The following is a 16701-nucleotide window of genomic DNA, read 5'->3' on the forward strand; positions in this document are numbered from 1 at the left end:
ACCTGAAATAACCGGAATAAATGGTGGATGTTTGGATACTCTGACCTGAAATAACCGGAATAAATGGTGGATGTTTGGATCCTCTGACCTGAAATAACCGGAATAAATGGTGGATGTTTGGATACTCTGACCTGAAATAACCGGAATAAATGGTGGATGTTTGGATCCTCTGACCTGACTGTAAAGGTACCTGCAGCTGTTGTCGTTGGGATGTCCCTGCAGCGAGCCGGCGGCCCGGCTCTGACCCATACGGGCGAAGGCGTGGCAGTGACTGAGCGTGGAGTCCGACAGGCCGGCCAGGCCGTCCGTGTCCTGCTCGAAGATGTTCTCCCAGTAGGCCTGGAGGCCCGGGGTGCCGGCGGCGTACGCCCCGAACAGGAAGGCGTCCAGCTGGCTGATGATCTCCTGGCTGACGCTGGCCTCAAACTTCCGGGCAAAGAAGGTGGGTCTGGAGGCTTGCTGCCGGTCAGAAGAGACGGATAAATCAGGTTAAATAAAGAGGAGTGGTGCCAGTCTGGGCCGAAGGAAACAGAACCAGAACCTCAGTTCCCAAAGCATTAAAAGGAAGCTGATGGGAAACATGACTCAGCACTTTTACAGAGAAGTTGCAGCTCCAGATTCTTCATTTAGTTCAGTTTTACTCTGAAGTTGATCAGAGAAGGATTTTTATCTGTTAAATAAAGGTTCAAACCGATAAACAAATGATTTGTTCTGACTTGGGTGAAAGATCTTTGAGTTTTGATGGTTTAAATGTCAACATTTGACTTGTTTCAGCTAAAAAATCAGCTGTAAATTCAACATAAGCTTCTGATTCAATACTTCTGCCTCTGAAATAATTCGGTCTCAGATGTCATCAGGCCCCGAGTCCGAGGAAGAAAAGAGCTTTTTTACAGCTTCAGACCTCAGCAGGTTAAAGGAAACACGCTTCACACTCATCATGTGTTGTTGTAGGTGTTGAGTTTTCACTTTGAGGATTATTTATTTCCAAATTAGAGCCTCATGATGTTCCCGGCTCCGAGCAGAGCTGTTTCTGTCTGCATGCTGCCCACTGATGGTCACTATTTCAGGTTTTACACGCGTTAAAAACAGTCTCAGCTATTTAAACTCACAGAGAAGAGAAATTAAATCAGCTCCCTGGTGACACAAACACATTTAGACCTGGTGAGGACTCCTGCTTTATCGAGCCGAACCTGTTTCTGACACCAAAGAAGAAGAAGAAGAAGAAGCAGAAGAAGAAGAAGCAGAAGAAGAAGAAGAGAAACACTTATTCAACAGTTTTCATCGCCTGGTTTCCAGCTAACAGATGAACCTTCTGTCAGATATTTCTCCTCTTTTGTCTTTGAGTTTGTTTAAAACAGCAAATTTAGTCTCTTTGCAGTTATTTTTCATCTCTTTTAAGTCGCTTCAGGTACATTTTTGGTCACTTTCTGTCCCTGAGATGTGCCGATAAATGATTATCTGAGCTGCTCCTCTTACTTTCAAACTGTTGTTTTCTCGATCAGCTGATTCATAAATTCACTTTCAGTTCATTTAAAAAGTAAAACACTTAAAACTGAGGAGCTGGAAAGACAATTGAAGAATTTATTGTAAATTTAGATCCTTTTAATAAGCCGTTTCACCTGTTTTCTGAGTTTATTTATGGAAAAACTGTTGCTGTGACTCAGCTTTCAGGTCAGATTAATGTGATTTTCAGCGTTTTCTGACTGCATGTTTAATGATGGCACCACTGAGTGAGAGTCCTGGCCCTTTAAATGATAAAGCGTGTGTTTAACCGAACATGCTGTCGATGTGAGTCTCTGACCCTGACTTTCAGCCGCCTCTCGCTGTCGAACCCCGACATTATCATAATGACATCCCTGAAACTTCAGCGGCTGCGAGCTACAAAGCTCTAAAAATACTCCCTGCCTCGGGTGTACAGCTGTTTCCAGCACCAGCTCCTCTTATAGAAACCATCAGCAGCCCGCCACAGACACTGACCTCAGGTCTGTCGTTACAGCGAGCCGAAGACCGCCTGCTGGAGGTAAAACCAGCACTGCTAATTTGTGAATGTGGAGCTATTCTGGGCCCCCGGTGGAGGGAAAAAAGGCCGAGCTTCACGAGACAGTAGGCTGCTGTAATATCACGTTTCATAGAAATGAAACCAAAAATGAACAAGCTGTGCAACTGTGCTGCAGCTCAGCAGAGGCCTGTCCTGCTTCATGTGGCTTTTAGAGTAATCAGGCTTCAGATAGTTTCAGGAAATCATCATCTGTGCTCGGTTTTCTGGCAAAGACTGAAAAAAGGAGCTGTTTCAGCTGCTTAAATAAAGGAAATAAACGTGATTAATTAATCATAATAATGAGGAATCTTTTAAAACCAGGCAAACTGATTTTTTTTTATGAATAAGTTCCTGTTTCTGATCATTTTCTGCAAATTAACAGTGAAAAACATCTGTTTTGATGATCAACTATTCGCTCAAGTCAGTTTTTTTTTGGTGAAAACATCTTAAATATGACGATTAACCTTTTTTTGGTCATTATTGTGATGGTTTATATGTTCAAAGTGGTGACGGTGCACATTAATCTTCAATAACGCTGACATTTTAAAAAACTTTATGAACTCAGTGGCAAATAAAACTCTAAAAACACAAGTTAGAGTCAGGGAAGGTCGACGCTGCAGCAAATCAGCATTTTCTTAGGAGATGAGTTCTCTACCTACTGAGCTAAAGCCACAAAGTCCAAATAAACTTAGAAAGGGTTTAAATGACGTGGGAAAAGTCCTTAGAAACGGGATGATGGGATTTAAAAGTCATAATTCCTGTTGAGACGGAGATCAGGGGCAGAATCTATAAAAATTCTCAGTGCAAAGAGTGATGAAACTCAAAGAAATCTCTTGAAATTGTGGGTGTTCCCCCTGAAAATTAAAGAGTAGATCCTAGTAAAGATGAAAGTTTCTCATGAAGCATTTTCTAAAGTGGAAAACTGTGAGGAGGAGGACTTTAAGAAGCTGAGAAGTTCCTCAAGTACAGAGAGAGAGCAGCTCTTCAGTAGCTTGGTCCGTTACTGTTGATGAGTAAGCGTTGTTTGCTAGCATCTGCTGCTAATTTACAGCTAACTGCTAACTTACAGCTACATGCTAAACTAATTCCCTCTGTGATCAATAGAGTAACTATAGATATATATATATATATATAGAGAGAGAGCTGGAGTGTTTCTGGTCTGACTGGAGGAATAACTTCATTATGTCTGTGTTACTGCATTAAATTACACAGCAGATCCAGGTGTTGATCCAGGTGTTGATGACAGCTAACGTAGCGGCTAACCTCACCAAAAGTGACTCACTCAAAAAGGCCACGATGCTTAAACCAAATGTATTTTGACCTCAGCTCAATAAAACCTCAGAAAATAGTGTCAAACTGTTAAAAAACATTCTGATACAGAAATGACTCCGTTCAGGGTAGCATGCTACGTTCAACTCGCTATAACCAGCAGCCATTTTGTTTCTGTTCGGTTGTAGCAGGATATCCAGCACATGCGCCGACTTTTTGCTTGTTACAGCTTTTAAAACAACATCTTTTGCACACATCTGTGAGTAAATCGGTCCATAAAGTAACGATAATTCACAGCTCAGAATCCCAAAGAGATCCCGTCCAGGCGCTTTATGCTAAGCTAACGCTCCAGTGTTATAATGTGTCATAGATTCAGGAAACAGTTGCTTATCGCTCAGATCTACTGCTCTAAAATGAACATTTTGGTTTCTAATATCATTCGTTTATGCAGAAATAATTAACTTTGAATCTATGAATAAAACATCTCCCGCTTCACAAAGTAAAATAAATAATAAATCTCATCCTGGACCCTGATTGGCTCCAAACAAGCTGTGATGTCACACTCCTTCTGGTACCTTCAGGAGTTAGCGTGGGATTTACCGTGAGAGCAGCCAAACGAATGGACTCACCTGGAAGCGCGGCAGGTCTGAGGGCTTGAAGTCGTTTGGCGAGCAGCCGCACCAGTCCACGATGTGCTTGTACTGGCACTTGCATCCCAGTTTGCGGTTCCAGTTGGTGAGCCTCAGGTTGTTGTCCACCATCGTCTCGCAGTGGGCGCTGTTCTCCAGCACGGTGTGGAAAAAAGACTGCAAGAGGGGAAACAAACGGAAACCAATCTCACACTGAATGGGCTGTTTTATGCACTTAATGAGCCGGTATTACACTTGTTTTGTTATAAAACCAGAGGTTCCCATGACGACGTCACCATGAAACACAACATTTATAATATCCCAAACAAATGAGTGCACCAGCCGCCTATTTCCAGGTCATCAGTACTGGATAAAGTGTTTGAAGAGTTTGCTCTATTTATTCTAAAGCGCTTTATGCTCCTTTTTACATCAAATCAGTTGTATAAACACTCAAAAACAACCACAGTTACCAAAGTGCTGCGAACACAAATGAAAAACTAAACTAGAACACATCTGCACAAGAGAAAAAGTAAGAAACACAACAACAGAAGCACGAAAGAGCTGTGTTTTAGAGCTGTTAATAGAGAGGACAAAGCTGAGGAGATCTGCTTTATTAGCTAACCTCACGCAGCTAAAAGCAGCTTCTCTGAGGATCTAAAAGGTCTGAAGTTAGAGGAAGAAAAGACGAGTTTTAAAATCAATCGGGTGCCAGAATGAGGGTGAAACTGCGTCTCTTTCTGGTACCAGTTAGGAGTCTGACTGGTTTCCTGGGTACAAACAGGCAGAATAATTCAATAGTTCATCCTCCAGGTGGTCGAGGCTGCAATAAAAGTCATTATTGGAAAGAATTTTAACCACTGAACGGATCTTTTTGTCAAAACTGAGACCAGATTAAAAAATGAGACCCAAATCCCTGCCTGGGTCTGCAGACTGACCAGACCTCCTCTCATTGAACTGAAGACAGTTACTACCCCCCCATCCTCAGGATTAAAAGGCAGGTTTGTGCATCAGCTGCGTAGAAATGGAGCGAGATATAATATCAGTGGGAAGTGAAGCTGAAGGGAAGCGACAATATCGGTGACAAATGAATGACAAAGATGAAAGTTTCTCATGAAGCATTTTCTAAAGTGGAAAACTGTGAGGAGGAGGACTTTAAGAAGCTGAGAAGTTCCTCAAGTACAGAGAGAGAGCAGCTCTACAGTAGCTTGGTCCATTACTGTTGATGAGTAAGCATTGTTTGCTAGCATCTGCTGCTAACTTACAGCTAACTGCTAGCTTACAGCTAACTGTTAACTTACAGCTAACTGCTAACTTACAGCTAACTGGTAACTTACAGCTAACTGCTAGCTTACAGCTAACTGTTAACTTACAGCTAACTTCTAACTTACAGCTAACTGCTAACTTACAACTAACTGTTAACTTACAGCTAACTGCTAACTTACAACTAACTGTTAACTTACAGCTAACTGGTAACTTACAGCTAACTGCTAGCTTACAGCTAACTGTTAACTTACAGCTAACTTCTAACTTACAGCTAACTGCTAACTTACAACTAACTGTTAACTTACAGCTAACTGCTAACTTACAACTAACTGTTAACTTACAGCTAACTGGTAACTTACAGCTAACTGCTAACTTACAACTAACTGTTAACTTACAGCTAACTGCTAACTTACAGCTAACTGCTAACTTACAGCTACATGCTAAACTAATTCCCTCAGGAACTTCTCAGCTTCTTAAAGTCCTCCTCACAGTTTTCCACTTTATTTAACTCGAAACTTAAAGGAACAAACGCAGGAAACACAGAGGATGGAGCTGAAGACGAGGCCGGAAAAACCAGAACCTGAACCTCAGAGATGAACAAAGGACAAAAGGAGCAACTCTCAGGGAAAATGATGCAGGAATGAATGACAAATAAACAAAGAAATCAAATTAATTTGCATATAATTTACAACTGGTTTCACCTGCTATTCAAAGATCTTCTGATTTATTTTACCATCACATAAATTATTCATTATTTCTGTATTTACTTCTCCAACAAAGTGTTTCTGGGGCTTAAATCGGGGGGGTGGTGATACCTCGGCGGGCAGCAGGGTGTAGGCGTAGAAGCGCTTCATCCCGCTGACCAGCTCGTCCCGGGAGTTGACCACGTAGTCCACAAATGGCCGGTTGAGCAGGAACCAATCGGAGCCTCCGTCCACAGCGATGCCCTCTGGGATCTTGCGGTCGCCAAGGCGCCACATGTGGGTGTCGCATTCATAGAAGAGCCGGTCCAGACCCTGTTTACGGATGAAACTGCGAGGACAGCAGACGTTTATGTGAGCTGGAGCCTAAAACATGTCACATCAACACATAAATAACTGTGTTTAATAGCTTTACTTTGCTTTTATCTCAATAAAACCCTTTATTTCTATATCTCAACCAGTTAATTTGCATAAAAGCTTCCAGCTCAGTGATTTTCTTTGGGCCTTTTGAGCTGATTTCTTTTAATCCCTCTGAAATCTTCAGCGGGATTAAAACGTCTGTCGAGGACGAGCTCCGGTTGACTTCAGTTCAGGCATTTGTTCGTTCTTTAAACACAATCCAAGTTGCCAGTTTTCCAGCTCAAGCCACCGCAGGATTGTGGAGGACTGAAGCTCCTTTCATCCAACATAAATAAGAAACTAGATAAAGGGTAAAATTACGTTTACATGATGATAAACGCAAGTAATAAATAAATAAATGAATTTTCTGCTTTAATTTTCAACTGGAGTCATTTAAGATCGTCTTAATGTTGCTTTTTATTCAGTTTTCAATCTTATTTGTTCTTTTTATTGGAATTTATTTGGTTTCTTTCTTTGTTAATCACTTATTTATCTCTGTATTATTTTCCTTTACATCATTTTAATCTATTCTTCTCTTATTTTTATCCTTATATTTACTTTGCATCTTATTTAAGACTCTTTATTTCCCTGGTTTTACATCATTGGAGGCGTTTCTGCTTCATTTGTAAACTGAGCTTCAGGTTTAGTCTCATCACTCTGGATCATTACAGGGTGACGGACAGAACTTTCTTCTACTTTTATGTTACTTTTTGTGTGAACTGCGCTTTTCTTTCTGTTTATTCTGTTCTGACGCGGGACTCTGCACTAATACTGCATTTTAATCTGGATTTTCAACTTTCTTCCACTTCCAGAAGTGGTTTTAAACCCAAATAAGCAGCTTTAAAATGTTTATTTTAACTTTCTTTTCTTCTCTTTAACCAATAACACTGCACATTTATTTAAATATCATCTCTTTTGATGATGTTTCTATGAGGAAAAACATAACTTCCTGCTTTGTTGGAACTATTTCAGTGTTGTTTTATAATTTCAGATCAGATTTAATTTGCAACAGAAAATCTACTGAAAAGCAATAAATTTAATCTAAAATAGTAAAATTATTAAAATGCTCTGGTTCTACAAATCATGACAGAAAGAAAGAAAATCTAATAAATAATCTCTAAAGCTAAAAAGACTTTAAAATATTCTTAAAAACATAGAATTATGACGAGAAAATCAAACATGTAAAAAGAAAAACTTTTGATAATCCACAAAAATCTGTTTTTTATACAACTTTGTTAGAAAATATAACAGTAACAACTCAAAAAGACCCAGTTCACTTACTTATTAAATACTTATTGTGGTAGAATTTGTAGAAAAACAGGATTTTGTGTTTTTTACAATCATTAGAGAGCCTATTTTTTTTAATATGTTGGACAAAAACTAATAAAATCTCTCTCATTTGAACCTTTTCATACTATTGAAGCACATCATAAGTTATTCTGTGTGATAATTAATCTAAAAGAAGTGAATTATAACAAAGTATTTAATACCTTTAGAGCACATCTTACCAACATTAAGTCTTTTTCTGTAAAAACTGATGATTTATTGCCTTATATACCACAAATAAATCATATTTATATCATTTTAAGCACCTGAAAGCGGAAATAAGCGTTTTTCTTACCGCGCGTTGTCTCTGCCGTGAGATTTGATGAAGTTCAAGCTGCGATATTTGGACAGAAAAGCCACCAGCTGCTCGTTGGTCCTGAGGAGAGACAAAAGCAACAGTTAGACTGGACTGTGAGGAGTCCATTCGAGCTCCCGGAGGATGAATCTCTCTGGCTTTAGCGCCACCATGAGGCTGACATTTGTTGTGGAGAAACAGGAAACAAAGAAATGAAAAGTTATTAAAGAAGCTCTCCAAAGCCGGTGGGAAACCCAAGGTGAACCCAGGCTTCAGAGCAGGACCAACAGTCCTGTTCATGTTGATGTTTGGTGCTTTGGTTCAGTTCTGTCAGCTTCACTGAGGCTCCACCTGGTTTCTGTTGCTGCTGTTAATCCTCTAATGTTCTCCTGGTTTTCCTTTGCTCCATTTCAGATCAGTAGATGTTCATCTGCTGCTCATCTGAAGGACTCTATAAGTCTGAAACCTGTCCAAAACTAGAGCTTTAACTTCCATATCTTTCAGTCAGTCCGGGATCAAATCAAGAGCCAGAAGACGAGCTTAAACCAGTTTAAACTGATCCATAAACCAGGTTTTAAACCAGTCTGAGACCTCATCTCATCACCATGTCATCCATCTCCAAACAGTCTGAAACAATGTGCAAAATCAAGTTCCATCACAGGTCCAACAACAGGAATAAACCCAATCTGGAACCGAATACCACGGAGTTAGTCTGGAACTATAGAAATCAGTCCCTAACCAGTATAAACCCAATCCAAACCAGGTCTGAAACTAAACTTTGTTTGGTTTAGCTGGTGAAACCCCCCGACTGAAGCCGTCTTTGTGTGTTAAGTTTGTTTGTTCCCACCATCATCAAACCTCAGGATGTTCTCACAGCCTCTACAATTACGTCTGTTTTCTGTTTCCAGCTGTGTTTGGGGAGGATTTGGTCCTTTAATGGACTCATTTAGAGGCAGGATGCGTTTCAAACAACTCAAAACAATCTGCCATTTCGGGGAGCTGGAGCGACTGAGTGTGACTGGGACAGCTGGACCGGTTCCCCCCGCCTCCTGTCTCAGCTGCAGTGTGCTCCAGCATGCATCTCCCAGCATGCATCTCCCAGCATTCATCTCCCAGCATGCATCTCCCAGCATGCATCTCCCAGCATGCATCTCCCAGCATGCAGAGCACGAGTCCGGCGGCGCCCGGAGCAGACGGGGCTGCAGACAGGCTGATCGCTCTCATTACATTCGATTACAGTCGTTAAGACAGACCACAGGCGTGCACGTGTGCGCACGTGCGCACGTGGGTGGTGCAGCTGTTGAATCCACATCTGGTCGTGTTTCACTTTGTGGGTGACGACAACACACATTAAAGTGTTACAGTGCATTAACGTTTATCCTTCCTCTTTTACGCTGTTCAACACAGTTAAAAGACACAAATACTGACAAGAAAAAGTAGGATTTGGACACAGGAAGTAAAAGAAAATCTACAAACTTTGCAAAGTTTCCTGCACTGTCCAAAATCCCTTTTAAAGGGGAACTTCGGTACTTTTAAACCTTATTTCTGGCATGAAATACGTTCATCTACTCACCGAGAAAAGTTTGGTGAAGTCGGTGAATTTATTTGTTGTGGTGAAAATTAACTTTTTTTTTTTTTTCATTATTTATTTAATAAAAAGTGTGTTTTTAACTAATTGCTGCCAGATTTTGTGCTATCATGAAGCAAAACAGTCAGTCAGTGGGTCCACATGCTGAGATTAACTGGATTACAGCTACAGTTGGGTTCTGCTCCTTATCTGAGGCTAATTATCCTTGGATATATGGCGGTGAATGAATGGAATCACTGGCACAAAGCATGTCATACCCCGGCACGATAGGTGGCGCTGTCCCCATTTCAGCTATCGCTAATAGACCCACTTCCTGTTGATGTCTTCACCGCCAACAACAACAAACTCAGGCATTCAGAAAGATGGCGAACGCAGAGCGAGATGAAGCTGCGTCCCTCTCCATCTGTGATGAGCTGGTTATGGCACAGACGATGCACAACGGCTTGGATCGAGTTATCTCGGGTCTTAATTCGATCGTAAGTAACCCGATCCGATCAGTCTCTTGTCAGATTAAGGTGTCTACATGAGCTGAATAACTCTATCTTATTGTAATTTAGCCATAAATCCGATCCGATGGCGCTCAGGTAACCGCACTGAAAGTCGACAAACGACGTTAAAACTGAAAATTGTGAATTTATAGCGTAATTAAAGTGGGGAATGCAGATATCTGGTGGAGGCTACACACACCAGCTACTTAAATATGATGCTGAATTAGCACCAGAAACATTAAACAGAGCTGCTCATCACCTGTTTTCACAGTCAAAGATTACTAAAAAGGAAACTTGAATCCATATTAAAATAAAAAGTTAATCACTTCACAGTTGGGCCGATGACTTTTTGACTTTTTGGACTCACTGAGTCCATCGGATCAGATTAATGTCTAAATTACAATAAAACAGAGTTATTCAGCTCATGTAACAAGCTTAATCTGACAAGAAATTGAAGCAGATCGGGTTACTTGCGATCGAATTAAGACCCGGGATAACTCGATCCAAACGTGCATTGAACGTGCCTGCAGACGACAGTGGTTGAATCGAGCGTTCTGCGCATGCTCCAGAGTTTTTCCCGCGATCGTTACCCGGAAGTGGAAGGAGACGATATTCCTGTTGTCGTCAGAAAGAAAGAAACAACGGATGGAGAATGCGCCGTTGTGCATCGTCTGTTCCATAACCAGCTCATCACAGATGGAGAGGGACGCAGCTTCATCTCGCTCTGCGTTCGCCATCTTTCTGAATGCCTGAGTTTGTTGTTGTTGGTGGTGAAGACGTCAACAGGAAGTGGCTCTATTAGCGATAGCTGAAATGGGGACAGCGCCACCTATCGTACCGGGGTATGACATGCTTTGTGCCAGTGATTCCATTCATTCACCGCCATATATCCAAGGATAATTACCCTCAGATAAGGAGCAGAACCCAACTATAGCTATAATCCAGTTAATCTCAGCCTGTGGACCCACTGACTGTTACGCTGGGCTGGAAACCAACGTTATAAGCAGCATATCTCAGCCGCAATTTCAGGCCCAGCAAAGGTTGGTTCACTTGGAACAGTCTTTCTAAGTCTTTATTTATATTAAGGGGCACCCCTACAGACCTTATTTACAAGTGAACACAGATGTAATCTGAATGATTAGTCTCTGTGTTCAGTAAAGTGTTTGTCTGTTGCTGGTTTGGTCAGATTGTGGTTCAGATAGGAAAGTAACCGGAGCAGAAATCCTGCTAAATCCAACTTCTTCTTGCAGCTGTAACTTTGTGAAGGTCGTGCAGTCACACAATGTTCCATTGACTCACTCTCCATGTGCGTCAGTGACCTCACAGCTATTGATGGACGATGTGGAGCTAACGCTTTGGCTGTTGTATGGATTTTAGCTTGGGGGTGGGGGGGTGTTTAACCTGTTACTCTGACAGGATCAGAACAACCACAATGAAGGAAAACCAAAAAAAGGAACCACATCCCCTCAGCATGAGGCTCAGAAAACATCAGCTTTAATAACCTTTAGTCACCTCCAGCTCAGGTTCTGGCAGAACAAAATGTTTCTAAATATATACGAGATATCAATCAATCAGAAGAACAGAAAACTGAACTTTTCTGTCACCTTTAGCTCTTTAGATTCAGCCTGAAAGGAAGTTGGATTCTCGTTGAAGAAGCAAAACAAACTCTTACAACCAATAAAAGCTGCAGGTGCTAGCATAAAAAAACAAACCCATAATCAGGGACGGCTGGTATAATTGGGCTAACAGGGCTCAGCCCTCTCTACATTATTCAATAAAAATTTGAATATAATATATAAATATTTCAATAAAAACTTTAAACAAATTGTTTTTTAAGTTTTGATCAGAGGCGGAGCAAAATCTGAACTGAAACCCATGAAATCGGTGAAAATGGGTTAATTATCTACAGCCCAAGCGAAGCAACTCGGTTACACTTGACTTTTCTTCAACATTTGAGTGACAGGTTGCAAGTCCCGCCCCCTCCATTTGGGCTAAATCTGTTCAGCCCAAAACCAGCAGATTTTGGCCAATCACAGACGACTCTACTTGATTGCGTGTGAAGGGCGAAACTTTGACAATTGCAGGCATCGGTGTTAACGAAGTGGATTATTTACTTTCAAATCCGTTTTCTTCAATGTCCTCAGGTGAAAAAAGTAGGGGCACAACATCCAAAGGAAATCCAAATTACACAGAAAGAAAAGCGCCAGAATCATAGCTTTTGTGTAACTTGGTTTGAGAGAAAGGACTGGCTAACGGCTAACGTTAGAAAGGCTAACGGCTAACGTTAGAAAGGCTAACAGCTAACGGCTAACGTTAGAAAGGCTAACGGCTGGCTAACGGCTAACGTTAGAAAGGCTAAAGGCCTCTTGAAGCTTCTCTTCAAATAAGGTGGACCACCATTCCTGTCACACAGATGGAACATTTTGTGGAGTATTTCTTTTAAGGTTCTCTTAACGTCTTTCTGGAGTGTTTTTCTGGAGTTACTATTTTAGTTTTGTGCTGATGTTTGGATTATTGTGTTCCAAAGCAAATAGCAATCGGCTATAGTTGAAACCAATTTTTTAGCACAAGTCTGGGTTGACCTTTTTTAAAACCTTGTATGGTGTGAAAGTATTTGTATTTACAGAGAGATGGTAGATGGTATATTTCCCATCAGTGCATTCTTCTAAATAGTGTTTTGGTGGTTTGTTGAAAAGGCCCGTGCTGTTGTGATAGTTTAAACTTACATTCCAACAGGACACCTTTTATGTTGAAATACAACTACTTGGCTTTTATAATACATTAGCCCCCCCCATTCAATGTCCCCACAAGCTGTCACTGCCCATAATAATATAATAACAGTCTAATTTGCATAGCACAAAGTTAGAATAACGTTTCCTACCTGATGGGGTAGTCGGCAGCGCTAAGATTGATGAAGAAGTCCCAGGACCAGTCGGCCATTTTGAGGAGGTCCTCCATGCTGCGCAGGTACATGGTCAAGAGGCTGGCTCCGCCCCAGATGGTGGACATCCTCCAAGAAGTGACCCGGACGTTTGGATACTGACGGGCCAGAGACAGCACCTCTCTGTGGAGGTAGTCGGACCTCTGGGCAGGTAGAGGAACGAGATTAAGCTGGGATTTTCGTCTTTTAAAGGTGATATATTGTGTAAAAACCCTCCTTCCTGTTCCTGGAGCAAATATCAGGGCGTCTGACGTCACCAGCAGGTGTAAAAATGAATGATTTTCAGTCTCACCTGGTCCACGTGGATGTAGTAGTAGTGCGAGGTGTGGTAGACGGCTTTAAAGAGCCGCTGGAACTGGCGTGAGGCTCGGCCGTGGACCACCAGGACGAAGGCGATGCGTACAGGTGGCGCCGCGTCGGAGGCTGCGCCCTCGTCCCACTGCGCGTTCACATTAGCTTTACCTGCACAGAGAACAGGTGCTTAACAGGGCCGGCATGATGCTTTCAGGTGCAGGTGGAAATGTCAGCTCTCTGGGAAGGTGACGCCTGGGGCCTCCTCCTCTGTTCAAAGATGGTTTCTCCAGTTTAACTTCGACGGTCTGAGGGTGTTCTTGGGTTTGAAGTGCACGGGAATGTCGTGTTTGGAGAGTGTTTTGTCACGTTTCAAGCTCTTACAACCTTCCCAGCACCCCCAGCCCCCCCCAGGCAGTTTCACAACCACTCACACCTTGGATCCCTGAGACTGAAACTCACTCTTTCAGACAGGTAAACAGTTTCTGACCTAAATGACACAGATTGGTCACGTTTTTCAGCGACCGTCGAGTTCAGAACTGAAGAAGAAGAAGAAGAAGTCTGGTTACCCTGGTTACAACTACGAATCTTCATCAACACGCTCTGTCTTCGAGGCTGTTTATGAGATTTTCACTTAATTTCAGTGTCACTTCATCCAGTTTTACTCAAATTCCCCCGATTTTTGCCACCTTTAGGCTAATATTACCGAATACAACAAAGAAATTCCAACCATCTGACCCACGAAGGAGCGTTTTCACCATCTTTACACCCGTTTTAACCAGCTCTGGGTCACAGGATTGCAGCAGTTAAAGGGTGGGACCCCTGACAACGTGCGTCTTTACACAAACATCTACAGTAAATTTAGAATTGCCGCTTAAATCAAAGAGTCTTTGGACTGTGGAAGGAAGCTGGAACATCCGGAAAATCAAGCACAGGAAGAGGATGCAAAACTCTGCACAGAAGCAGCTCCAACAGCCACATCTCTGTGTGTGGGGGGGGGGCACAGTATGAGCTAGGTTTGTTAGAAGAATAAAGTTTGTTTTATACGTATAAAAGCGCCACCAGCATTAAGGCAACATGCCATCAATATGTTCCTATTTTATCAACAGTATGTAATTTATGGGTTGAAACACCCATAAAGTAAAAATAACACTTTAAATTATGGATAAATGTCATTTAAAAAACTCTATTATTAAAATATATCTTTAGATAAAATGCTTTCAGTGCACTGTTACAATAATAATACTGAGAATACAGAAAAATTGACAAAATATACTTCTATAAATACAGATAATTTCAATTTAAAGTATATTTTCTTTTCATTTCTTCTAATAAAGTGAACTATGGTACACGGTGAACCATTTGTTTTGTAAAATAGTTCAAAGCTTGACATGAACTCACTTAACTCTTTTTCCTTTTATAATAATAATATAACCAGCTGGTAGTAAAAAAAAACCTCACAATCTGAGCAACTTTTAAAGCTATTTTAGTTTTATTAAAGAGGAAAATGATATTTTTGTGGATAAAATAAGGCTGAAATCTATTGAAGTATATTCTAAATGCCAGTTTTCATCTTGAATTGAACCTTTTTTAACTCCAGTTACATTTTATTTACTCAAAGTTTTCAACCTGCACAGAAACACCGAGGAGCACAGACTCTGTTTTTTAAATAATAAGCATCTTATAAGTGAAAAACTGATTATTTTCAACTAATTTTACAGTCTGAGGAAGCTGAGATTTGATCATTTTTCCTCTTGGAACCGAACGTTAAACATGATTCGATCGAGGACTGAAAATATGAGGATTTTCTCTAATAAATTATTTAATTTTGTGTCATTTTCACCAAAACACACATTTTTAAACCCTGTTTGTTGGTTTTTACGATTCGGTGTAACATGGAGTGATAAATCTACAGGAATAAATGTTGGAAAATAGCATCTTACTTTATAAGGACTTACATTAGGGAAGGTTATTCACTATAACAGATTAACTTTCATCAGAAAGAAGGAATAAAATCAAAGATCTGGCGTTGAACTCGGTGCCTCTTGTGCCGCCTGATGCTTCGCCATCATCACGCCAAAGATGGCGCTGGATGCTCGGCTAATGACTGACCTCCCCGGGCTGCTGGGACTGGAGCTGGAGGAGGGAAATAACTGTAATCAGGCGGCTCAGCTGAGCAGAGAGGGAGTGATGTATGCCGTGCACGCCCAGGGACGTGCACGCCCAGGGACGTGCACTGAAACATCAAACTGGTTCCCCTCAGAAGTCTGAAGACAAACTCAAACTTTAATGACCACTGTCTCATCAAAGCAACCCGTAATCATATAAATTGAACCTCAAGCAGGCCTGGGTGGTTCTGAAGCACGAGTAAGTCATTAGTCAGCCTTTCCAGAATAAGACTACAAACTGCTTGGTTAATGAGGGGGTAATTACTCTGGATAAGCAGCATCCTCACTTCGTCCATTCATGCTGCAAGTCCCTGAAAACAGAGCTGGCGACCACAGGGGTGCCACTTTCCCTCTATAGCACTCGCTCGGATAAAAATGTCCCTCAGAGGGTAAATTTAGAGGCAAAAATCTCCAATCAGGGCTGCCGCTTCACATATCTTCCAGGCTTTCAATCTGTCATCCCTTAATTTGCTGACACGGCCTGATTCAGGCCAAAAATCTCTGCTTGAAATGTTCAAACTGAGTGAGCAGCTTCTCACCTTCTATGGGGCAGAAACGAGGAACTTTCTCGGGCATCAGGGCCCTCTCTTTGTGCTTGCAGTACACCTGTACGATCTGCTGCCGGCATTCCCGGCTTTTGGCCCTGGATAGAGCTGAGATGGCCTCCTTCCCGCTGATCTCGCACTGCAGCTGCTCCTTCTTCGGCTCGGGACCGGGCGGCAGAGGAGGCGAGTCCGGCCTCCTCGTCTGGTAGAAAGGCGGATCCTGATTGGACCCCGGAGCAGGTGCCGGTAAGGTCGGCAGCTGGGCCTTACGGACCTGGGTGCGGTTATGACTGTGACCTTTAGGTTGGACTGGAGGGTACTTGAGGACCTCATTTCCCAGCATGCTCTGGGCTTTATCCAGCTTGCGCTTGGCATTGGCGCCCGACAGTCGCTGGCGCTGCGATCTCGCGCCCAGGTTGCTGTTGCTGTCGATGGTGTCGAAGTCTTTGGGGACGGAGTTCTCATTGTTGTTGCTGTCCGGGCGGAGTTTCTCTTTAGGCCGGTGGGAGCGGTACACGTCCTGCGAGAGAAAAGAAAAACATCAGAAACTATGAAGGAAGCCAACGCTACATACTTGGTTTGATCTGAAAACCCTGAAACTTTCTGTAAGAAAACACGTTTATTTTTCCTGATCAGCTCATTTGAATATCTGCTAACAGGAAAACTAAAGGAAGGAACTTCTGGTAATTTCCAGTTAGTGTCAGAGGAGCTTTAAATAAAGGGAAGCTGTTCATGGGAAAAACATTCAGTGTGACCCAAA

The 16701-nt window shown here is 42.0% G+C and overlaps 1 protein-coding gene across 1 annotated transcript in view; it reads right to left on the reverse strand.

Moving 5' to 3' along the window:
• Positions 1-16701, reverse strand: part of LOC140273882 (xylosyltransferase 1-like) — a 34316-nt gene that overhangs the window by 6360 nt on the left and 11255 nt on the right. The window contains exons 2-8 of the mRNA XM_072369561.1: positions 15936-16461; positions 13230-13399; positions 12878-13080; positions 7921-8001; positions 6015-6231; positions 3937-4113; positions 191-459 (exon numbers count right to left, since the gene is read on the reverse strand). Of these exons, the coding sequence (XP_072225662.1) occupies positions 191-459; positions 3937-4113; positions 6015-6231; positions 7921-8001; positions 12878-13080; positions 13230-13399; positions 15936-16461 (1643 nt within the window). The remainder of the gene's footprint in view (positions 1-190; positions 460-3936; positions 4114-6014; positions 6232-7920; positions 8002-12877; positions 13081-13229; positions 13400-15935; positions 16462-16701) is intronic.

Source organism: Leuresthes tenuis, unplaced genomic scaffold, assembly GCF_036924035.1.
Source record: "Leuresthes tenuis unplaced genomic scaffold, fLeuTen1.0.hap1 SCAF_17, whole genome shotgun sequence".
Classification (NCBI taxonomy): domain Eukaryota; kingdom Metazoa; phylum Chordata; class Actinopteri; order Atheriniformes; family Atherinopsidae; genus Leuresthes; species Leuresthes tenuis.